The sequence below is a fragment of the Cucurbita pepo genome, chromosome 10 (assembly GCF_057944985.1).
Source record: "Cucurbita pepo subsp. pepo isolate OVF chromosome 10, ASM5794498v1, whole genome shotgun sequence".
In the NCBI taxonomy this organism is placed as follows: domain Eukaryota; kingdom Viridiplantae; phylum Streptophyta; class Magnoliopsida; order Cucurbitales; family Cucurbitaceae; genus Cucurbita; species Cucurbita pepo.
Window position 1 is genome coordinate 19,137,323 of NC_141807.1, and position 23,772 is coordinate 19,161,094.

General features: G+C 42.4%; 1 protein-coding gene and 2 pseudogenes across 2 annotated transcripts; all 3 read left to right on the top strand.

Annotated features, from left to right (window-relative positions):
• Positions 1 to 3,859: 3,859 nt before the first annotated feature.
• On the top strand, positions 3,860 to 4,159 carry LOC147790944 (secreted RxLR effector protein 161 pseudogene; annotated as a pseudogene).
• Positions 4,160 to 13,270: 9,111 nt separating this feature from the next.
• On the top strand, positions 13,271 to 15,555 carry LOC111804422 (zeatin O-glucosyltransferase-like). Its single transcript, XM_023689223.2, has 2 exons — positions 13,271 to 14,190; positions 14,930 to 15,555. Exons 1-2 carry the CDS (start codon positions 13,344 to 13,346, stop codon positions 15,460 to 15,462), a joined length of 1,380 nt encoding a protein of 459 aa, XP_023544991.1. The 5' UTR covers positions 13,271 to 13,343; the 3' UTR covers positions 15,463 to 15,555.
• Positions 15,556 to 19,655: 4,100 nt separating this feature from the next.
• On the top strand, positions 19,656 to 21,697 carry LOC111804329 (zeatin O-glucosyltransferase-like; annotated as a pseudogene). Its single transcript, XR_015422621.1, has 2 exons — positions 19,656 to 20,449; positions 21,046 to 21,697. The product of XR_015422621.1 is annotated as a zeatin O-glucosyltransferase-like (transcript).
• Positions 21,698 to 23,772: the final 2,075 nt, after the last annotated feature.

Sequence of the window (23,772 nt, forward strand, 5' to 3'; positions counted from 1 at the left end):
CCACAACCGTCACTTGCTTCCAAACAATTATAGAAGACAACACTTATCTTTGGCACCACAGATATGGGCATTTAGACTTCAAAGGTTTGAGAACATTGCAACATAAACAAATGGTGAGAGGGTTACCCCAATTGAAAGCATCGTCTAAAATATGCACTGATTGCATGGTGGGAAAGCAACATAGGGATGCACTTCCAAAGAGAAGTTTATGGAGGGCAACACCAAGGCTGCAACTGGTACATGCAGACATCTATGGACCCATCAAATCTCTTTCCAACAGTAAGAAGAGGTATTTTATAAGTTTTATTCATGATTACAGCCGCAAGGTGTGGATAAATTTTCTTGCTGAAAAGTCTGAAGCCTTTACTATCTTCAAGAATTTCAAAAATATTATTGAGAAAGAGACTGAAGATTTTATTCGTTGTCTACGTATAGACAGGGGTGGAGAGTTCACCTCTCACGAGTTCAACATTTTTTGCAAAACTAATAGTATTAGTAGACAACTTACTGCAGCCTACACTCTCCAACAAAATGGTGTAGCTGAGCGCAAGAACATAACAATTATGAACATGGTTAGAAGTATATTATCAGAGAAGCAAGTTCCAAAGAATTTCTAACCAGAAGCGGTAAACTGAACAATGCATGTGCTCAACAGAAGTCCTACAGTGGTAGTGAAAAATATGACTCCTAAGGAGGCTTAGAGTGGCGTAAAACGTAATGTTGACTAGTTTTGAATTTTTGGATGCATTGGGCATGTTCGTGTATCAGACGGTAAGAGAAAGAAGTTAGATGATAAAAGTTTTCAGTGTATGCTGCTAGAGATGAATGAAGAGTCTAAAGCATATAGACTCTATGATCCAATGTCCAAGAAGATAGTTGTAAGCAGAGATGTGATTTTTGAAGAAAACAAATGTTGGAATTGAGAGCAAACTAATGAAGAAGCTAGACTTGATACCCTCGAATGGGAAGATAGTATTATAGAAGGAGGCGAACATGACCAAAGTGAGGAAGAATCTAAAGAGGAGACGATAGCAGAAGAAGAAGGGGAAGTTAGTATTAAATAAAAGTTATGGTCCTTCTTAAATTTAGTTGTTTTGACCTTTCAAAGTTCTGAATTCACGCTAATGGAAGAGCGTAAATTTGGCCGGCCATTTTTGGCTAACTTTGTGCGAAGTTTTAGCCCACTCTTTCTATTTACTGATGAGAAATAAAACACCGGATCTTCAGCAAATTCTCTCCCTCTCTCCTTTTACTTCCGCTATTTTTTTCTTTCAAAGAAACCTTCCTTCGGCCAGTTTTTTTGTCGACGTTTTCCTCCGAATTGCCAGAGTCAATTGCCAAAGTCAACAAGTGGTATCAGAGCCCGGTTGAAGCGATCGGTGGTATATCATTACCGAAGAACCAATTTTATCAACAGTCAAGTTGAATAGCTCAAGTGGTTAGAGCGTTGACCTAACAACACACAGGTCTAAAGTTCGAGTAGAAGAAAATGCAAAGCGTGAAAACACACACATTGTGGGGTCCATCCCGTGCAGCCATATTACGGTTTGTGCCCCCAGGAGAGATGCTGGAATCTCTCTCCACCAAGCGTACCGCGCAATCAGCCTGGGAGGGAATCAAATCTCGCGGGTCGCGGTGTACAGCGAGTGCGGGAATCCATGCTTGACGTGGAACAACCAACAGTGGAAGAGGTGATCGGAAGATTGCATGGTTTGCCGGCCATCAGAGGCATGAACAAGCTGTGCGATGGGTGCCTCATCGGCAAACAGAGGCCCATCAAGCCAGCGATCCCAGGCGGTAAGAGTCTCTTCCTCCTGTTAGTCGATGACAAAAGCCGCTTCATGAGGCTGACCCTACTGCAAGTAAAAGTGAGGCGGCAATGGCGGGAGGCTGACCCTACTGCAAGTAAAAGTGAGGCGGCAATGGCGGTTAAGCGCATTACTCCCCCCAATAGGAAGGAGTGGTGGAGTGCCAAAATCAGACCATCGGGACAGCAAGGTCATTGCTGGTGACAGCCGGGATGCCTGAGAGATTCTCTGGGGAGAGGGGGTAATGACGGCCGTCTATCTTTTCAATTGGTCACCAACCCGAAGCCTCAACACGGGAAAACGCCATATGAGGCCTGGTACAACAAAAAGCCAGCTGTACATCATCTCCGCGTGTTCGGTTGTGTCGCATACATGAAGGTAATGCGTCCCCACCTCGCCAAGCTCGATTCTAGGGGGCTAAAGGTCGTCTTCATCGGCTATGAACCCGGGAGCAAGGCGTATAGACTCTATGATCTGTAGGGGGCGCGTATAGACTCTATGATCTGTAGGGGGTGAGCTCACGTATCTCGCGACGTCATCTTCGATGAAGGCACCTTCTGGCAGTGGAATGACGTGATCGAGGCAGACCACAACCCAAATCAATTCACGGTGGAGTACCTCGTCACCAAGCCGGATGAAGGAGGAGCCCAGCATCAGGAACCGTCACCGCCGCCAGCAGGTGCACCCCTTGAACCAGTGGAGTTCGCAACACCACGGACTGCGGATTCGACGCTGGATGCCGATCACGATGATGATCTGGTGGCCAGGTACCGGAGGATGGACGACCTAGTGGGAGGAGGTGAACCACCTGGACTGGCAGCGCGCTAGCTCGAAGAAGTGGCCGAACTGCATGTCATCAGTGCAGATGAACCGAACACCTTGGGCGAAGTAGAAAGGAACCCGTGCTGGCTGAAGGCAATGCAGGAGGAGATGACATCCATCACCGAGAACCAAACATGGAGTCTGGAGGATATGCCACCTGGACACCAAGCCATAGGGGCTCAAATGGGTCTTCAAATTGAAGTGCAACGAAAAAAATGGGTCTTCAAATTGAAGTGCAACGAAAAAAGGAGAAGTTGTTAAGCACAAGGCCCGTCTGGTGACGAAGGGCTACGTCCAGAAGCAAGAAGTGGAGTTCGAAGAGGTATTTACGCCGGTGGCAAGGTTAGAATCCATCCGTCTTTTGCTGGCAATTGTGGCACATTACTCTTGGGAGGTTTACCATATGGACGTGAAGTCTGCTTTCTTTAACGGAGAGCTGAAGGAGACCGTCTACGTCCGTCAACCACCTGGCTTCCTGGACAACGACAACCTCGGTAAGGTCCTGCATAAGGCACTCTACGGACTTTGACAAGCCCCATGAGCCTGGAACACGAAGCTCGACAGTACCCTACTGTCACTGAAATTCAAGCGTTGTGCCTCTGAGCATGGCATGTACACGCACGGCCATGGTAAGCAGCGACTGATCGTGGGAGTGTACGTCGACGACCTCATAATCACTAGAGGCGACATGGAAGTCCTCGGAAGGTTCAAGAAGGAGATGTCAAAGAACTTTGAGATGAGCGATCTCGACGTGCTCAGCTACTACCTCGGCATCGAAGTGCAACAGAATTCTACCGGCATCTCCATCTGCCAAAGTGCGTACGCGAAGAAGCTGCTGGACATAACTAGGCTTGTGGACAGTAATCCTACAAGGACGCCAATGGAGGCCCGCCTCCAACTAAGGAAGGCTGGCACTACGACGACAATCGACTCCACCAATTACCGCAGCATTGTCGGGAGTCTGCTCTATCTGGTAAACTCGTCCTGATCTTGCTTATTCTGTTGGATATGTGAGCTGGTTTATGGAAGCATCTAGGGAGGAGCATCTAGTGGCTGTCAAGCGCATCCTGCGCTATGTAGCCGGAACCAGAGGCTAGGGTGTAAGATACTGCGCAGGGAGAGGAAAGGAGAAACTCAAGCTGGTCGGCTACAGTGATAGTGACATGGCTGGTGATGTTGATGATCGTAAGAGCACTAGCGGAATGATCTACTTCCTCTCAGGCGACGCGATGTATAAACAATTGATTGGAAGCCTTATGTATCTAACTGCAACAAGGCCGGATTTAATGTATGTAGTGTCTCTAATGAGCAGATTTATGGCAAGTCCAACAGAGTTGCATTTGCAAGCTGCAAAAAGAGTGTTGAGATACTTAAAAGGTACTATAGATTTGAGAATCCTTTATCGGAAAAGGGGTAATGGAGAGTTGATAGCATATACTGACAATGATTATGCAGGAAATATAGATGATAGGACAAGTACTTCTGGCTATGTGTTCTTACTCAGTGATGGAGCTGTATCTTGGTCCTAAAAAAAACAACCTGTAGTTACGTTGTCCACTACTGAAGCAGAATTTGTGGCGGGCGCGTCTTGTGTTTGTCAAGGGGTATGGATGAGGAGAGTTTTGGAAAAACTTGGTCATTTTCAAGACAAGTGTATCACTATGTTATATGATAACAGTTCCACTATTAAGTTATCCAAGAATCCAATCATGCATGGACGTAGCAAACACATTGATGTGAGGTTTCATTTCTTGCATGATTTGACTATAGATGGAGTTATTGAGCTGAAGCATTGTGTCACACAAGAACAAGTTGCAGATATTATGACAAAACCACTGAAGCTGGATGCATTCATAAAACTACGTGAGTCAATGGGTATGTGTAAACTGAAAGCATCCCTGCAATCAGTTTAGGGGAGAAATGGCTATCATTTGTTTAGGATGTCCACTTCTCTCGGAAGGTTAGAACCACTAAGTTGGGTGGTTGTTTTCCTATTGTTAGAGTTGGCTAATTTTATCCTTTCTAAATTTGTTAGTTTGTAAGGCTAAAAGCCAACCAAGTTGATTTGTATGACAATGTAATGATTTCATAGCTTTAGTTTGTCTGTTTTAACATGGTATCAGAGTCATGCCCTAAACTTAGTCATGACAATAGAATCCTCAAATATCGAACAAAGATTGTGAGCCTCGAAGGTGTAGTCAAAAAGTGACTAAAGTGTCGAACAAATGGTGTACTTTGTTCGACCCTTTGTTCGAGGGCTCCAGAGAAAGGAGTCGAGCCTCGATTAAGGGGAGGCTGTTCGAGAGCTCCATAAGCCTCAAGAGAGGCTTATAGTGTACTTTGTTTGAGGAGAGGATTGTTGAGGATTGTTGGGAGTGAGTCCCACATTGGCTAATTTAGGGAATGATCATGGGGTTTATATGTGATGTCCCACATTGGTTGCGGAGGAGAACAAACCACCATTTATAAGGGTGTGTAAACCTTCCCCTAGTAGACGCGTTTTAAAGCCTTGAGGGGAAGCCTGAAAGGGAAAGCCCAAAGAGGACAATATCTGCTAGCGGTGGATCTGGGTCGTTACAAATGGTATCAGAGCTAGACACCGGACGATGTGCTAGCCTTCTCGCTATTTCCCGAAGAGGGGTAGACACAAGGTGGTGTGTCAGTAAGGACGCTGGGCCCCAAAGGGGGGTGGATTTGGGGGTGGTCCCACATCAATTGGAGGAAGGAAAGACTGCCAGCGAGGACGCTGGGCCCTAAAGGGGGGTGGATTGTGATATCCCACATTGGTTGGGGAGGAAAACAAACTACCATTTATAAGGGTGTGGAAACCTTCCCCTAGTAGACGCGTTTTAAAGTCTTGAGGGGAAGCCCGAAAGGGGAAACCCAAAGAGGACAATATCTGCTAGCGGTGGATCTGGGTCGTTACATTATAAGTGAAGGAATACATCTCCAATGGAATTAGGTCTTTTAAGGAAGCCCAAGGCAAAGCCATGAGAGCTTATACTCAAAGTGGACAATATCATACAATTGTGGAGAGTCGAGATTCCTAACACGTTATCCCCTCCCCTCCTTTTCCCTCCGTGTTCGTATCATATTTTAAGCCTTCAAATCTCGGACCATGACTTAAATGACAAAAGTGAAGCCAGATAAAATAAAAATATGGAATCTTTTTTTTAACAATTTATAACAAATAACATCACGATTGAAATCTAATTATAAATCTGATTATATCACTGCTTTTTTTCTATTGTGGTTGTCAGTGTTAGCAACCCTTAGTGTTCTCAAGTTGTAGCTCCCTTCATAGCCTTAACTGCTCTCAGGACGATAGAAGGTGGTTGGGATCATAGCCTTAATAGTACCATGAATCCTCTCGTTCAGGCCTAGGATTAACCTTTGAGCCAACTTCATCTTTGTGTCATCAAGTGCAAGGCAAACTTATTCAATCTCATGAACTCTCTTCTGTAGGTAGTGATGGAGCATCCATTCTGTGTCAGTTGGGAGAATACTTGCAATTTTTGAAGTCGTATCGCCTCTAGGTAATAATCCTCCCAAAAAGCCTTTTTAAATTGTGACCATCGTATCACCCTTAAGTCACAGCTAAGGATCTCTTGAGTATCTTTCTACCATATTTCTGCGTCTTTCTGCAGCATAAACGAAGCACACTATGTCTTTTGATAATCGATCAGTTCCGAAAGATGTTCTCCATCAAAACAACTGTAGTTGCGCAATGGTTGGATCCTTTAAGGTTTCACTAAAGATACGAGGGTCATACCTCCTATAATCACGCAGGTACCTAGCCTCTAGGATTGACAAAGCACTATTGATTTGTTGGGTGGCCACAGTTGTTTGCATTATGACCGAGAATGACTCCCACATCTAGGTCTACTCCTGCTGCAGGCGTTGCTGGGAGAGACGCTACAACATCTGTCCGAGTCAAGAATCTCTTACAAATGAGATTCCCTCTAACCCTACCTTGTCCTCTTGCAAAAGTCATCCTTGTTATGGATATTTAGTATTGAATTATAGTTTACCATATATATCATATTTGATTTTTTATAGGCAAATATCTTGATATTTGTCTTATATTACGACTTACCATATGTATTTTTCCATTTATTACTCCTTGCATATCGTTGGAATTTATTTGATTATAAATAGAGAATTTTTCCATCATTTAAGTATGGTGGTTTTAGCAAATATTCTCATGGTAGCAGAGTCTTTTCAGTTCAGCAACCCCGATCCTTTATTTTTTATGGCTTCTAAATCCTTTACTCATCTTCTTCTCAACCACCACTGCTGGCTGTGACGCCGTAGGGGCAGTCTCCATAGCTGCCACAGGCAGAACCAATTGATTACTCTTCGCCTCCACCCTTTTGGCCTCCAAATCACCATTCGCCATACTTTGTACATACAACCTCACCTTCTTCAATAAAATCGATTTCCCTTTAGCCATCCTAGCCTCTCTCATTTTCTTCCCAATCGACCCTTCATCCTTTACAAAAACTCTAACCTCAGGATCCTCATCAGCGTTCTCATTGAAAATATATGAAATCTTGACAAGCCCATCGACCTTCTACAGAGATTTACCTTTGAAATTCAGGCACCGCACTAGCCTCTTCACCAACCAAGTCACTGCCGACCTCCTCGCCAAAATCGGCTCCCTCGCCCCCACTATAGTGACTCTTCCGACTTTAACACCGTCTTTTGTTAGATAAAACCTGTGTTTTTCCTTATTTAGATTCACACGATTTCATTAGTTGATTGAATACCTCCGTTTGACCCTTTGACAAACACGTCGAATGGATTACCAAAGTTTTAGATGGAAATTTTGTAGGAAGTGGCACAGATTTAGTTACCACATCTCCAGCCATTTTAGGATAAGTTATATTTAAATAGGTAAATCTGTTCAGAAGATTTCACAACCTGATTTTAAGCACAGTCAAAATTTCAGCAATTCTCTCTCTTTGTTATTTTACTGGTTTTATTTTCTTCCAACAACTAACCGTCAACGATTTTCTCTCACTGAAAAGAAAAGGATTTCCCTGGCCCATTATCGAAAAACAACAAGTGGTATCAGAGCCCGATTCAAGCCATCGGTGGTATATCATTGCGGAGGAGCCAACCTATCAGCAATCAAGTTGAATAGCGTCGACCTAACAACACACAGGCCTCAGGTTCGAGTAGAAGAAAATGCAAAGCGCAAAAATAAACACATCGTGGGGTCCATCCTGAGCAGGCTCGCTCACTCCTCCACGCTGCCGCCAAGTACCGGCATCTCCATCACCACCACGAAGAGGCCGACGCCGTGATGACGGGCGTTGAGTTGTCATTGAGCGAGTGATAAGGGAGACAACGACCACTGTCATTCAGTATCTGATGTTGACAAGGTCCAACTATAACGAGTGGACCTTCTTGATGCGCCTCAACCTACAGGTGCAAGGGTTATGGCACGCTCTCGAGCCAGAGGAAGGAGAAACGATTGAGTACTGGGATGATCGACTGGCTTCGACGGGTCGGTGTACAGCGAGTGCTGGAATCCAACATCGAGCAGCTGCGAAAAGAGCTCTCGGAGATCCGCTTTAAGGACGGCGAATCCGTTGATGATTTTTTAATGCGGATCATGGGGCTCGCCAATAGTATCACCACTCTCGGTTAGAGCATCAGCGAGACAAAAATCGTGAAGAAGATGCTGCAGGTCGTCCCCGATCACCTCGAGCAAGTCGCAATTTCAATCGAGACATTGCTTGACGTGAACGACCTAACGGTAGAAGAGGTGACCGGAAGACTGCGTAACGTCGAGCAGCAGAAGAAAAATACCGTTTCAGTTGTCGACTAGGAGGGTCGTCTACTCCTCACTGAGGAGGAATGACTTGCACGACTAAAGCTCCATGACGACACCGGCGAGAGCAATGGGCCTTCCAGCCGCAAAGGTGGTAAGAAGCCATGGAAATCTCGCTGGCACATGCGCGGGAAAGAGCGGATAAAAAAGAAGGAGGAGCCGACTGACGACGGACCAATCCAGTGCTCGTACTGTGGGAAGAGAGGTCACCTGAGCAAGAATTGCTGGAGCAAGCTTAAGAACAAGGAGACGCCCGAGAAGGCCCATGTGGCTCAATCCGAGGAGGACGAGCTGGCCCTTTTCATGGGTGACTGCATCAGTCCTACCTGACGTCCCTAATTCCGATTCCAAATCTACAGAGGTAATCGATGACGGCATAACTGCTCCGGTGAGCGTCGAACCCGAGGAAGAGCTCTCTAAATCCACAGAGGTACGGCATAACTGCTCTGGTGAGCGTCGAACCCGAGGAAGAGTTCCCCAATAACTGCTCCGGTGAGCGTCGATCCCGAGGAAGAGCTCCAATTGTGCATAACAAAGGCATCGGCTGGGGAGCCAATTCAACTGAAGGAGGAGTGAGTGTTCGCTCAAATCGGTGAAAGAGGCGAGCAGCAAGAACACCGACGATGGGTCCTCGACACGGGGGCAACAAACCATATGACCGGGGCCAAGTCTGTGTTCTCCAAGCTTGACTCAGGGATTTACGGGACGGTGAAATTCGGCGACGGCTCCGTCGTCGAGATCAAAGTGCACAGCACCATCCAGTTCGTACGCAAGGGAGGCAAGCATCACAAGCTGATCGGCGTCTACTTCATCCCGAGGCTCAAGGCTAATATTGTGAGTCTGGGTGAACTCGATAAGGCCGGCTGCCACATTTCCATCAAGCGCGGGCTACTTAGGATCCGCGATGATCGATGACAGTTGCTCACGCAAGTTCGGTGCATGGCAAACTGCCTTTACATCCTAGAGTTTGAGATATAGAGCAACCAGTCAACCGCTCGGCCAGGTACCGAAGGATGGAAGACCTATTAGGAAGAGGTGAACCACCTGGACTGGCGGCGCGCCAACTCGAAGAAGAGGTGGCCGAACAAGACATGGAGTCTGGAGGACATGCCGCCAGGGACACCGAGCCATAGGGCTCAAGTCGAAGTAAAAACAAAATAAGGTAGATATACCACAAGGTTTTAGGAGGAGATTGGCGGCGCGCCAACTCGAAGAAGAGGTGGCCGAACATGACGTGGAGTCTAGAGGACATGCCGCCAGGGACACCGAGCCATAGGGCTCAAGTCGAAGTTCAAACAAAATAAGGTAGATATACCACAAGGTTTTAGGAGGAGATTGTTAGATAAAACCTGTGTTTTTCCTTATTTAGATTCACACAATTTCATTAGTTGATTGAATACCTCCGTTTGACCCTTTGACAAACACGTCGAATGGATTACCAAAGTTTTAGATGGCAATTTTGTAGGACGTGGCACAGATTTAGTTGCCACATCTCCAACCATTTTTAGGATAAGTTATATTTAAATAGGTAAATGTGTTTAGAAGATTTCACAACCTGATTTTAAGCACCGTCAAAATTTCAGCAATTCTCTCTCTTTGTTATTTTAGGCGTTTTATTTTCTTCCAACAATTTCCCGTCAACGATTTCCTCTCACTGAAAAGAAAAGGATTTCCCTAGCCCATTATCGAAAAACAACATCTCCGTCCTTTTCTCTGGGGGACGTGACTCCCTTGATATCTTTTGACCGAGCAAATCGCCGTGAGAAAAAATCATTTGACGGAGGAGAAATAGTCTAACAAAATTTGTTGGAAGAAAAAAAAACGCAAGAAAATAATAGAATTAAGAAGAAAACGAAAGCTTTGGGATTTGATTTTGCTGAAAAACATGGTGATTTATTTCTCGTTAGATTGACAATACAATTCTACCCTAAAAATGGCCCAAGTTGCCAACTAAACCTGCACCATAAACATGACCCAAATGGCCAGCTAAAAATATAGTAATCGATTTGACGTGTGTCAAATGGTCAAAAGAAAAGATTCAACTAACTAATTTGATTTAAAACGTGAAAAAAAAAAACTAAATAAAGAAACCCGCAGTCTTTTATCTAACATCCCTCTTTGTCCATTGGAACTTCACCACCTGCTATGGCGTCGGTTACTTCTCCACCGACTCCACCTACTGTTTTGTTGCCGACCCTCCACTCCTAGCAATGGTGCTGTGAACAGAACCGCTGTCTCTGGATCTCTCATTATGGCTCTCCACTCACTCCTGATGGTCTCTTTATTAGTCAGTTAAAATATGCTCGAGATATTCTTACTCCTGCTCATTTGCTTAGTAGCAAACCAGTCCACAAGGCCCCACTCCGTTTCGCCCCTCTCTTTCTTTCTTAGTCTAAAATACACCATATAGTTCACATTCTCAGTTTCTGCCCTCTTCTTCCTCTCATGTTCCTTTCTTCTTCACAGCCATCATCGAACCCTCTCTCTCTCTCTCTCTCTTGCTCTTTTCTTAGAATAAAGTCATTGCCCTAATTCTGAAGCTTGGCGTCGCTGCGGGAGACGCTGCATCATCTGTCCAAATCACGAATCCCTTACAACTGAGATTCCCTCTAACCCTACCTTGTCCTCTTGTAGAGGGTCATCCTCCTCTCCGACTCTTCCATGTCTTCTAGGCGGCATGATCTATAACGAACACATAATATTCCAAGTCTAGAGCAGCACTCAACCCATGTATATAGCATACACATCATAGTCTAAGACTCTCAGCATACAATCAGACAATACATCGCGTTGCACACATAAATCAATCATAAACAACAATTAACATTTTTTTTTTCTGATTTTTCGTTAGACATACTTGACGACAACGGTGTGTCTGCGATAAGACCAAAGGAGCATCTCGAGCCTACGTGGATAGTCTATAAAATTTATAACCTAAAACTTTGATACTTATTGTAACAATCTTGTTTTTACTACTAAAATAGAGTTATTACTACATGCATGTCTTAATTACGAACTCGAAAAAATCTTTTTTAAAAAAATTCAAAACGATATCATGGACTTATATGTTCATAATAAAATTGCTAACACAATTACAATGGAAAATAAATAATGGGATATTTAAATAAAACCAAGAAAAGAATAGAATAATGCGCTGATCTAGCCAAAAAGCCACAAACAACCGGAAATGCATCTACTCTAGCTTAAGTCTCATGGCTGTCACTGTGACGTCATCATCCATGTAGAGGTGTCTTGCCTTTACCTAAAAGCTAGAGTAGTACCTGGTTTGAGTATTTTAAAAGATACTCAATAAGTGACCTCACTACTAAGTAGAAAATATAATCATGTTTCGGACCTATCATTTCATGACTTTGGTCTCAACTTTAGTTCGGGCAGAATTGAATATGTAGTACTTCTCTACACATGGACCACGCACGTGCACATGGACCTCCAGACAAGCTCGTATATGTACCTTCTCGACCTGGTCTTCGACTAGTGTATACTCATGTTGTCAGTATACCACAGAGGGAGGGGAGCGTGCGTAGTATCAGAGTGTGCATAATATTGTAATGTAACATCGTAGAGTACGTGTCCGTACTAATCATAACAAGAAAGTATCCTAATGCACGGGCATATACAATATGCATGAGATCCCCATAGTTTAAAATCATGACATATATTTGTGATGCAATATATATCTTCGTTCATTTTATGCGTAACATATTCATTTTATATCATTTTATAATATAGTGAAAAAAAATGGTACCACACTTTCATAACATAACACAATCATCAATGGTAAGTTAGGTTCGACAAAAGTGGACCAAGCACGCTCGATTGAAAGAAACGTGCACTCGAGCTAGGCTACTAGGCTGAATTTTCGAGTCTGCGAGGTTGGCTCGAATTTCGAGACTAGGGCTTGGGTCTAGGCAGATCTATTTTATTGGATCTAGAAATTTTTGTTGGGTTACATAATAAATGATATCAAAATTTCATATAAATAAATACTATTTTCATTTTAGAATATACCATTTTATTAAAATAACTTTAATTATTTACCTTTTATGGTAATTTTCATTTATGAGTAAGTATATAACGAATAACATGCCCATTTGAATTTAATTAGTAATTAATTTTATTAATTATTCTCAAAAAAATAATTTTAATAAAATTATACAAAACTTTAATTATAAACAATTAATACATAATTACATCGAAAATTTAATTATACGTGAAATTATTTTAAATGAGATAATTATTAATAAAATAATAATAAATTATTCAAAAAGAAATTTATATAACAAGTAAAAACTAATTATTACAATATTTAATTAATTTTAATTTAAATCAATTAATTATGCTTTAAATGATGATATATTAATAAATAAGTTAGTAAAAGTAGTCCTAATAAAAAATTAATTGATTATAAATAATTCAACTAGTAATTAATTATTGTAGCTACGTAATTAATAATTGTATTAAATAAGTAATTTATTTATTTACCAAACTTTTATTTGTAAAAATTAAATCAAGTACGCATTTAAATAAATTATTATTAGTTTATTTTAACTAAATAATTAATCATATTAATTTTTGTAAAGGAAAGATTAATTAATTAAGTATATTAAAAATAAAATTACAAATAAAAATGATAAATATATTAATTTAAGCGAGAAAAATTTAAAAAGATTCACACGTCATGTTTAAATAAGTTATACAATAATGTACGTTTAGTTAATATATTAATAATGCAACGACTCAAGTTTGAAATATATCAGTCCAACGTTTCTCATTTACACTATTTAAATAATTTAAAAAATATATGTGTGTCAAATGCATAGAATCATTACTCAATTAATAATCGAGTCACAACCATGACCTATGATGAGCCAGTCGTGGTCGTCGTGGTGCCATTCCCAGCACAGGGCCATCTCAATCAGCTTCTCCACCTCTCCCGCCTCATCTCCGCCCGCAACATCCCTGTTCACTATGTTGGTGCCACCGTCCACAACTGCCAAGCCAAGGCCCGCATTCATGGTTGGGATCCATCGGAACTCGCCAACCTCCATTTCCATGACTTCAACATTCCCCCTATTCCCTCTCCTTCGCCCGATCCCATGGCGGAGACCAAATTCCCCGCCCACCTCATCCCTTCATTTCAGATTGTGACGGTCCATCTCCGTGACCCTCTCAAACATCTCTTACGTTCGTTCTCTTCTTATGCAAGAAGAATCATTGTCATTCATGATTCTCTAATTGCATTTGTCGTTGAAGATATTAACTCTATACCAAACGTCGAGTCTTACAATTTTTATAGTGTCTCGGCTTTTTCCTTAGCGGTTTATGATCTTGAAACAAAACAAATAAATGGAAACAAAAACTCCCTTTTCAAGGATTTGAATGTTCCATGTCTTGATGGATGCTTCACTCCGGAGTTCTGGGAGTTTGTGAAATTGCAATATGGAGTCCCAATAAAGTATTGTGGGAATCTCTACAACACTTGTAAGGCCATTGAAGAGCCATATTTGGAGATTCTTCAAAGCATCAACCATGAGACTAGGCATTGGGCCATTGGTCCATTTAATCCTGTGGAATTGGGTTCACCAAGGCACACTCACCCTTGCTTGGAGTGGTTGGACCAACAAGAGACTCACTCAGTGGTGTATGTGTCCTTTGGGACGACCACGACCTTGGAAGACGAGCAAATTACTGAAATAGCAGGTACGTTGAAGTCCCACATTGACTAATTATAAAAATGATCATCGGTAGTAAGGGACGAGATACACTGTAATGGTCCAAGTCTACCGCTAGCAGGTATTATCGATCGGGCTTTTACTCAAAGTTTTTTTAAAACACGTCTTCTAGGGCAGATATTATCAATTGGGCTTTTACTCATGGTTTTTAAAACGCGTCTTCTAGGGAGAGGTTTCCACACCCTTATAAAGGGTGTTTCGCTCTCCTCCCCAACAAAAGTGGGATCTCACAATCTACCCCGTTCAGAGTCCAACATTCTTGCTAGCACTCATTTTCTTCTCCAATCAATGTGGGACCGCCCAATCCACCGCCCTTCGGGGCCCAGCATCATTGTTGGTACACCGCCTCGTGTCCATCCCCTTTGGGCTCAGCCTTCTCTCTGGCACATAGCCCGATGTCGGCTCTGATACCATTTGTAATGACCAAGCCCACCGCTAGCAGATATTGTCCTCTTTGAGCTTTCCCTTCCGAGCTTTTCCTCAATGTTTTTAAAATACATATTCAATGTTTTTAAAACATACTCCTAGGTAGAGGTTTTCATACCGTTTTATAAAGGGTGTTTTGTTCTCCTCCTCAACCAATGGGATCTCACAGACCGTTTCTAATTTTTTTAACATAGACTTTTTGGTTAGTTTTCCTATTTGATCCTAAGTATCAAAATGTGTATAATATTTCAAATTCTCGTGATTAAACTTCAATTTCATAGGTGGATTGGAGAAAAGTGGGCAAAAGTTCATCTGGGTGTTGAGAGATGCAGATAAAGGAAACGTCTTTGACGGTGAAGTTAGAAGATCGAAGCTACCAGAGGGGTTCGAGAGAAGGGTGTCGAGAAGAGGGTTGGTGGTGCGAGATTGGGCGCCACAATTGGAGATTTTGAGCCATCCATCGACCGGAGGGTTTGTGAGTCATTGCGGGTGGAACTCTTGCATGGAGAGCATAACGATGGGGGTTCCCATAGCAGCATGGCCAATGCACTCTGACCAACCGAGGAACGCTGTACTAATAACGGAGCTGCTTCGAGTGGGTCTCCTCATTAGGGATTGGGCTAACCGAAACGAGTTAGTAATGGCAACAACCATAGAAAATGCAGTACGAAAGCTTATGGCATCAGAGGAAGGTCAAGAGATGAGAAAGGTAGCGAACGAGCTTGCCACCGCCGTACGCCGATCAGTTGTAGATGGCGGAGTGTCTCAAGTGGAATTTGATTCTTTCATTTCTCATATTACAAGAGACGATTAATGTTGTGTGTTTACCCTTCCTTTCCCTTTCCCCTATCTTCGTGTTCGTATCATACTTTTGAGTCTCAACGTTTCTCTTCCTCCATCTTTGTCACGACCTGATATTTTGAGCCTTAAAATCTCGAACTATGACTAAAAATGACGAAAGTGAAGTCTAATTACAATTTAAAACAAATAACACCACGAATGAAAACAAATTGAAATCTAATTACAAATCTGATCGTATCACCGCATTTTTCCTAATGTGGTTGACCGTGTTGGTGGCCCTCGGTGTTCTCAAGTTGTAGCTCCCTCGTAGCCTTAACTGCTCTCAGGACGGTAGGACGTGGTCGGGATCCTAGCTTAATAGTACAATGAATCCTCTCATTCAGGCCTAGGATGAACCTTTGAGCCACCTTCATCTTTGTGTCAACAAGTCAGAGGTAGACTTCTTCAGTCTCATGAACTCTCTTCTCTAGGTAGTGATGGAGCGTTTAGGTAATAATACTCCCAAAAGGGCCTTTTAAATTATGACCATGGTATCACTCCTCCGTCAAGATTGAGGATGTCTCAAGTATCTTTCTACCATATCTCTGCGTCGTTTTGCAGCATAAATGAAGCACACAATGTCTTTTGATAATCGGGCAGTTTATCAACTGAAAGATTGTCTCCATCGACAATAGCTATAGTTGCACAACAGTTGGATCCTTTAAGGTTCCGCTAAAGATACGGGGTCATACCTCCTCAAATCCTACAGGTACGTAACCTCTAGGATTGACAAAGCACTAATGGCCTATTGGGTGGCCACCATTGTTTGCTTGTTCGAGTCACGGATACCTCACAATCGGGACACACTCTACCCTGCCTTGTTCTCCACACACAATCATACTATACATTGCATTGCACACATGAATCAATCATAAACAACAATTAGCATTATCTTTTTTTTTTTATGTTTCGTAAGGCATACTTGACGGCAACGGTGTGTCAGCGGTGGGACCAAAGGAGCATGTCGAACCTACATCGTAGGCCAGTGTACAGAATCTATAACCTAAAGCTATGATATATTTTTACTATTAAAACCAAGAAAAGAATAGAACAATGCTCTGATCTAATCTAAAAGCGACAACATAAAATGCATTTACTCTAGCTTAAGTGAGAGTAGCGCGTGATTTGAATATTTTAAAAAATACTTAGTAAGTGACCCCACTACTGAGGTCAAGAAATGTAATCACATGCAATCATGTTTGGACCTGTCGTTTCATGCTTTAGTCTCAACTTTCAGTCCAGATAGAATTGGATGCAGTACTTTTCTACACATGGCCTAAGCACGTACACATGGACCCAGGGCAAGCTCGTATATGTATCTCCTGAACCTAGCCTTCAACTAGTGTACACTCATGATGTCGATATACTATGGAGGGAAGGGAGCGTGCATAGTATCATGGTGTACATATTACCGTATCGTAACATCATAGTGTACGTGTTCGTACTGATCATAACGAGAAAGTATCTCGATGCACCTAAATATACAATTTGCATGAGCTCCCCATAGTTTAAAATCATGGCATGTATTTGTGATAGAATATATATCTCTGTTTATTTCATACGTAACATAATCATTTTATGTCATTTTATAATATAGTGAAAAACATGGTACCACACTTTCATAACATAGGACAATCATCGACGACATAACATGTTAACATGATATCCCATAACATCATATATCTCATAATTACAACATATCATAACTTAATAAGAAAACATTAAACAAACACAAGGTACGATACGTGCAAGGGTCATAGGGAGCGCATCGTTCATACTTCAAGCAATTCATCCAACCAAATCCGTAGTTAAGCCACTTACCTGAGCTTAAATTGGAATCGCTAATTTATCCTCGAAGCTAGTTTAGATTTGTCCAAGTCCAAGTCAACCTATGTGAGTTCACGTCACCGGATTAAAATACGTTGAGCAGCCTAGTCTAATTATGTAACGGCCCAGATTCACCGCTAGCAAATATTGTTCTCTTCGTCTTTGGGCTTCCCCTCAAGGCTTTAAAACGTGTCTGCTAGGAGAAGGTTTTCACACCCTTATAAATGATGTTTTGTTCTCCTCCCCAACCAATGTTGGGACATCACAATCCACCCCCCTTCGGACTCCAGCGTCCTCGCTGGCACATCGCCTCGTGTCTACCCCCCTTTGGAGAACAGCGAGAAGGCTGGCACATCGTCCAAGGGAAGGTTTCCATACCCTTATAAATGATGATTTGTTCACCTCCCAAACCAATGTGGGACATCACAATCCACCCCCCTTCGAGCCCCAGCGTCCTCGCTGGCACACCGCCTCGTGTCTACCCCCCTTCAGAGAACAGCGAGAAGGTTGGCACATCGTTCGGGGGAAGGCTTCCACACCCTTATAAATGATGTTTTGTTCTCCTCCCCAATCAGTGTGGGACATCACAATCCACCCTCCTTCGAGCCCCAGTATCCTCGCTGGCACACTGCCTTGTGTCTACCCCCCTTCGGAGAACAGCAAGAAGGCTGGCACATCGTTTGGTGTCTGGTTCTGATACCATTTATAACGGCCCAGATCCACCGCTAGTAGATATTGTCCTCTTTGGGCTTCCCCTCAATGTTTAAAACGCGTCTGCTAGGGAAAGGTTTCCACACCTTATATGGTGTTTTGTTCTCCTCCCCAACCAAGGCTTTAAAACGGGTCTGCTAGGGGAAGGTTTCCACACCCTTATATGGTGTTTTATTCTCCTCCCCAACCAATGTGGGACATCACAAATTAATACTCATAATTTACCATCTAGTTAGGCTTACAACACTTATTTATCTCAAATGCCTTTGAAAATGCTAAAATCGACTCTGAATGGGTAAAAAATGGTAAATTAGGTTTGAAAAGAATGGAACGAGGTAAAAATCATTAAATCGAGTCGTTTAAGTCGTTGGAGCCTCCAGAAGTCGAGCTAAAGCCGTCGAGCCAGAGCCAAGCCGAAACGAGAGGGGCCCAGGTCAACGTTCGATTTGGGTCAAGTAACGGGTTGCAGGCATAGGTCGCTGCAGATCTGACCATCCTTGGATCGAAAGTGGAGTTGAACCGTTTAAGTCGTGTCTCCTTTTGGAGATAAGAAGAACTGGAATCGAGCTTGGAAGACATCGACTGTAGGTTTGTTGTTTGGACCAAGCACGTTGGGTTAAAGGAAACATGCATGCGAGCTAGGCTACTCAAGATGGATTTCTGAGTCTACAAGGTTGGGGTTCGTGTTTTACCGAGGCTACGAGTTGAGTTATAGCTCAAATTTTGAGACGAGACTTGGGTCCAGGCAGATCTATTTTATTCGATCTAGAAAATTTTGATATACATCACCTCATTTTAGGTAATTCAATTTTATTACACTACATTTTAAATAATTAATCCGTTAGTTATTTTATTGTTATTAAATTAAGTTATTAAAATAATTTTAATTACTTAAATTTTATTTTTATTTTAATTTATTAATAAGTATATGATGTCCCGGCCTTTGAATTTAATTAATAATTATCCTAAATTAAATAATTTTAATAAAATTATATAAATAATTAATAAAATAATTACATTGAAGAATTGATTAAGAAATTATTTTAAATAGATATACTTATAATTTATATGATAATTATTAATAAAATAATAATAAATTATTCAAAAAAAAGTTTATATAACACGTAAAAACTAATTATTACAATAGAATATTTAATTAATTTTAATTTGAATCAATTAATTATGCTTTAAATTATGACATATTAATAAATAAGTAGGTAAAAAATAATCCCTTAATTATAAATAATTTCTTTGTCATAGCTATAATTAATTTTTTTTAGATAATTGTTAGCTAACTAATTAATTATTTTATTAGATAAGTAATTTATTTATTTAACAAAATTTTATTTTTAAAATTAAATCAAGTATATATTTAAATACATTATTATTAGTTTATTTTAACTAAATAATTAATTATATTCGTTTTAGTAAACAAAAATTAATTAATTAAGTATATTTAAAAATAAAATTACAAATAAAAATGAAAAATATATTAATTCAAGCCCTATTAGGAACTATCCAGGCATATCAACCATTTATAAGACGCATTTTTCTTCGCTTCTATCTCTATTTATACGATCATAACTCAATTTCAAATATGTCACAGGTTTTCGTAACCAAGTCACAACCATGACTAGTGAAGGGCCAGTCATGGTCGTTGTTCACAAAGTCATCTCAACCAGCTTCTCCATCTCTCTCGCCTCATCTCCGCGCGCAACATCCTTGTTCACTATGTTGGCGCCACTGTCCACAACCTCCAAGCCAAGGCTCGCGTCCTCGGTTGGGATCCATCGGAACTTGCCAACCTCCATTTCCATGACTTCGACATTCCCCCTATTCCCTCTCCTACGCCTGATCCCATGGCGGAGACCAAGTTCCCCGCCCATCTCATCTCTTCGTTTCAGACTGTGACGGTCCATCTTCGTGTCCCTCTCACCCATCTGTTACGTTCGCTCTCTTTCTATGCAAGAAGAATCATTGTCATTCATGATTCTCTAATGGCATGTACGGTTGAATATATTAACTCCATACCGAACGTCGAGTCTTATAATTTTCATAGTGTCTCAGCATTTACCGTTTGTCATCTTGAAACAAAACAAACGAACAGAAATAAAAACACCATTATTAAGGATCTGAATGTTCCATCTTTTGATGGATGCAATATGGAGCCCCAATGAAGTATTGTGGGAATCTCTACAACACTTGTAAGGTCATTGAAGAGCCATATTTGGAGATTCTTCAAAGCATCAACCATGAGACTAGGCATTGGGCCATTGGTCCAATTAATCCTATGGAGTTGGGTTCACCAAGGCACACTCACCCTTGCTTGGAGTGGTTGGACCAACAAGAGACTGACTCGGTGGTCTATGTGTCCTTTGGGACAACCACGACCTTGGAAGACGAGCAAATTACTGAAATAGCAGGTATGTTGAAGTTCGGCATTGGCTAATTAAAGAAATTATCATGAGTAGTAGGGACGCTATCTCTATTAATGTGAGATCTTTTCGATAAACTCAAGCGGATAATACGAAGGTTTTTAAAACACGTCCACTAAGGAAAGGTTTCCACACCTTTACAAAGGGTGTTTCGTTCTTCTCCCCAACCGAGGTGGGATTTCACAATCCACCCCCCTTCAGGGTCCAACGTCCTCGCTAGCTAGCACTCGTTTCCTTCTCCAATCGATGTGAGACCCTCCCAATCTACACCCTTCGGGCCCAACGTCCTAGCTGGCACACTGCCTTGTGTCCACCCCCTTCGGGGCTCAGCCTCTCGTTGGCACATCGTCTGGTGTCCGCCTCTAATATCATTTGTAATGGCCCAAGCCCACTACTAGCAGATATGTCCTCCTTGTATTTTTCCTCAACGTTTTTAAAACACTTCTCCTAGGCAGAGGTTTCCACACATTTATGAAGGGTGTTTCGTTATCCTCCCCAACCGATGTGGGATCTCATAGACACTTTCTAATTTCTTTTAACATAGACTAAGCGTAATAATTTCAATTTCAATTTCAATTTCATAGGTGGATTGGAGAAAAGTGGGCAAAAGTTCATCTGGGTGTTGAGAGATGTAGATAAAGGAAACGTCTTTGACGGTGAAGTTAGAAGATCGAAGCTACCAGAGGGGTTCGAGAGGAGGGTGTCGAGAAGAGGGTTGGTGGTGCGAGATTGGGCGCCACAATTGGAGATTTTAAGCCATCCATCGACCGGAGGGTTTGTGAGTCATTGCGGGTGGAACTCTTGCATGGAGAGCATAGCAATGGGGGTTCCCATAGCAGCGTGGTCAATGCACTCTGACCAACCGAGGAACGCTATACTAATAACGGAGCAACATCGAGTGGGTCTCCTCATTAGGGATTGGGCTAATCGAAACGAGATAGTAATGGCAACAACCATAGAAAATGTAGTGCGAAAGCTTATGGCATCAGAGGAAGGTCGAGAGATGAGGAAGGTAGCGGACGAGCTTACCACCTCTGTACGCCAATCAGTTGCCGATGGCGGAGTGTCTCGAGTGGAGTTTGATTCTTTCATTTCTCATATTACAAGAGACACTTAGCGAATCGAATAGTACCATGAATATTAAGTATATAGCTCTACTTAAATAAATTAAAATGTTTGTTGGGCTCATTTGGGCTAGGTCAAATGTGTGGCTATCGTATAATATTAAATTGTATGTCGTGTTTTTCTTTCAAGGTGTGGTATTAGAGCTTTTGATTCAAATGGTTCATGTGGAGACATGTAAGTGGAGATATCTATACAATTAGTTTATAAAAGACTGAACCATGAAATATTTAATCTCTATTTATAAATTCGTTCATAAGGAAGATTAACATTTCACCAAATGACCATATGCGACTCGATCTTGTGAGCTATAAACTCATGTCGGTGAGCGTTTGTTCTTTGATTTGGATGTCTGAGAGTGATTTTTATCGCTGAATTAATAAGTCTACCATTTTGGAGACTTGACCAATTAGTAAGCTAGAAACATAACTTCATGAGATGAAATTCATTCATTCCCATATATAGGTAAATAGATGAGTAGTTCTATTACGTGTTGATATTAGGGTTAGATGTGAGATCTCATATCAGTTGGAAAGGGGAACGAGTGCCAGCTAAGACACTGGGTCCTGAAAGGGGGTGGATTGTGAGATCTCACATCGGTTGGAGAGCCCAAAGAGGACAATATCAGCTAGCGGTAGGCTTGGGCCGTTACAGTTGGTATCAGAGCCAAACATTAGGCGGTGTGTCAGCAAGGACGCTAGGTCTTGAAGGAGGAGGGATTGTGAGATCCCACATTTGTTGCCGTTACAATTGATATCAGAGCCAAACATCAGGCGGTGTGTCAGCAAGGACGCTAGGCCCCGAAGGAGGAGGGATTGTGAGATCCCACATCGGTTGGAGAGGGAAATGAATGTCAGCAAGGACGTTAAGCCTCGAATGTGGTGGATTGTGAGATCCCACATTTGTTGCCGTTACAATTGATATCAGAGCCAAACATCAGGCGGTGTGTTAGCAAGGACGCTAGGCCCCGAAGGAGGAGGGATTGTGAGATCCCACATCGGTTGGAGAGGGAAATGAATGTCAGCAAGGACGTTAGGCCCCGAATGTGGTGGACTGTGAGATCCCACATTTGTTGTCATTACAGTTGGAATCAGAGCCAAACATCAGGCGGTGTGTCAGCAAGGACACTAGGTCCCGAAGGAGGAGGGATTGTGAGATCCCACATCGGTTGGAGAGGGAAACGAATGTTAGCAAAGATGTTAAGCCTCGAATGTGGTGGATTGTGAGATCCCACATTTGTTGCCGTTACAATTGATATCAGAGCCAAACATCAGGCGGTGTGTCAGCAAGGACGCCAGGCCCCCGAAGGAGGAGGGATTGTGAGATCCCACATCGGTTGGAGAGGGAAATGAATGTCAGCAAGGACGTTAAGCCTCGAATGTGGTGGATTGTGAGATCCCACATTTGTTGCCGTTACAATTGATATCAGAGCCAAACATCAGGCGGTGTGTTAGCAAGGACGCTAGGCCCCGAAGGAGGAGGGATTGTGAGATCCCACATCGGTTGGAGAGGGAAATGAATGTCAGCAAGGACGTTAGGCCCCGAATGTGGTGGACTGTGAGATCCCACATTTGTTGTCATTACAGTTGGAATCAGAGCCAAACATCAGGCGGTGTGTTAGCAAGGACGCTAGGCCCCGAAGGAGGAGGGATTGTGAGATCCCACATCGGTTGGAGAGGGAAACGAATGTTAGCAAAGATGTTAAGCCTCGAATGTGGTGGATTGTGAGATCCCACATTTGTTGCCGTTACAATTGATATCAGAGCCAAACATCAGGCGGTGTGTTAGCAAGGACGCTAGGCCCCGAAGGAGGAGGGATTGTGAGATCCCACATCGGTTGGAGAGGGAAATGAATGTCAGCAAGGATGTTAGGCCCCGAATGTGGTGGACTGTGAGATCCCACATTTGTTGTCATTACAGTTGGAATCAGAGCCAAACATCAGGCGGTGTGTTAGCAAGGACGCTAGGCCCCGAAGGAGGAGGGATTGTGAGATCCCACATCGGTTGGAGAGGGAAATGAATGTCAGCAAGGACGTTAAGCCTCGAATGTGGTGGATTGTGAGATCCCACATTTGTTGCCGTTACAATTGATATCAGAGCCAAACATCAGGCGGTGTGTTAGCAAGGACGCTAGGCCCCGAAGGAGGAGGGATTGTGAGATCCCACATCGGTTGGAGAGGGAAATGAAT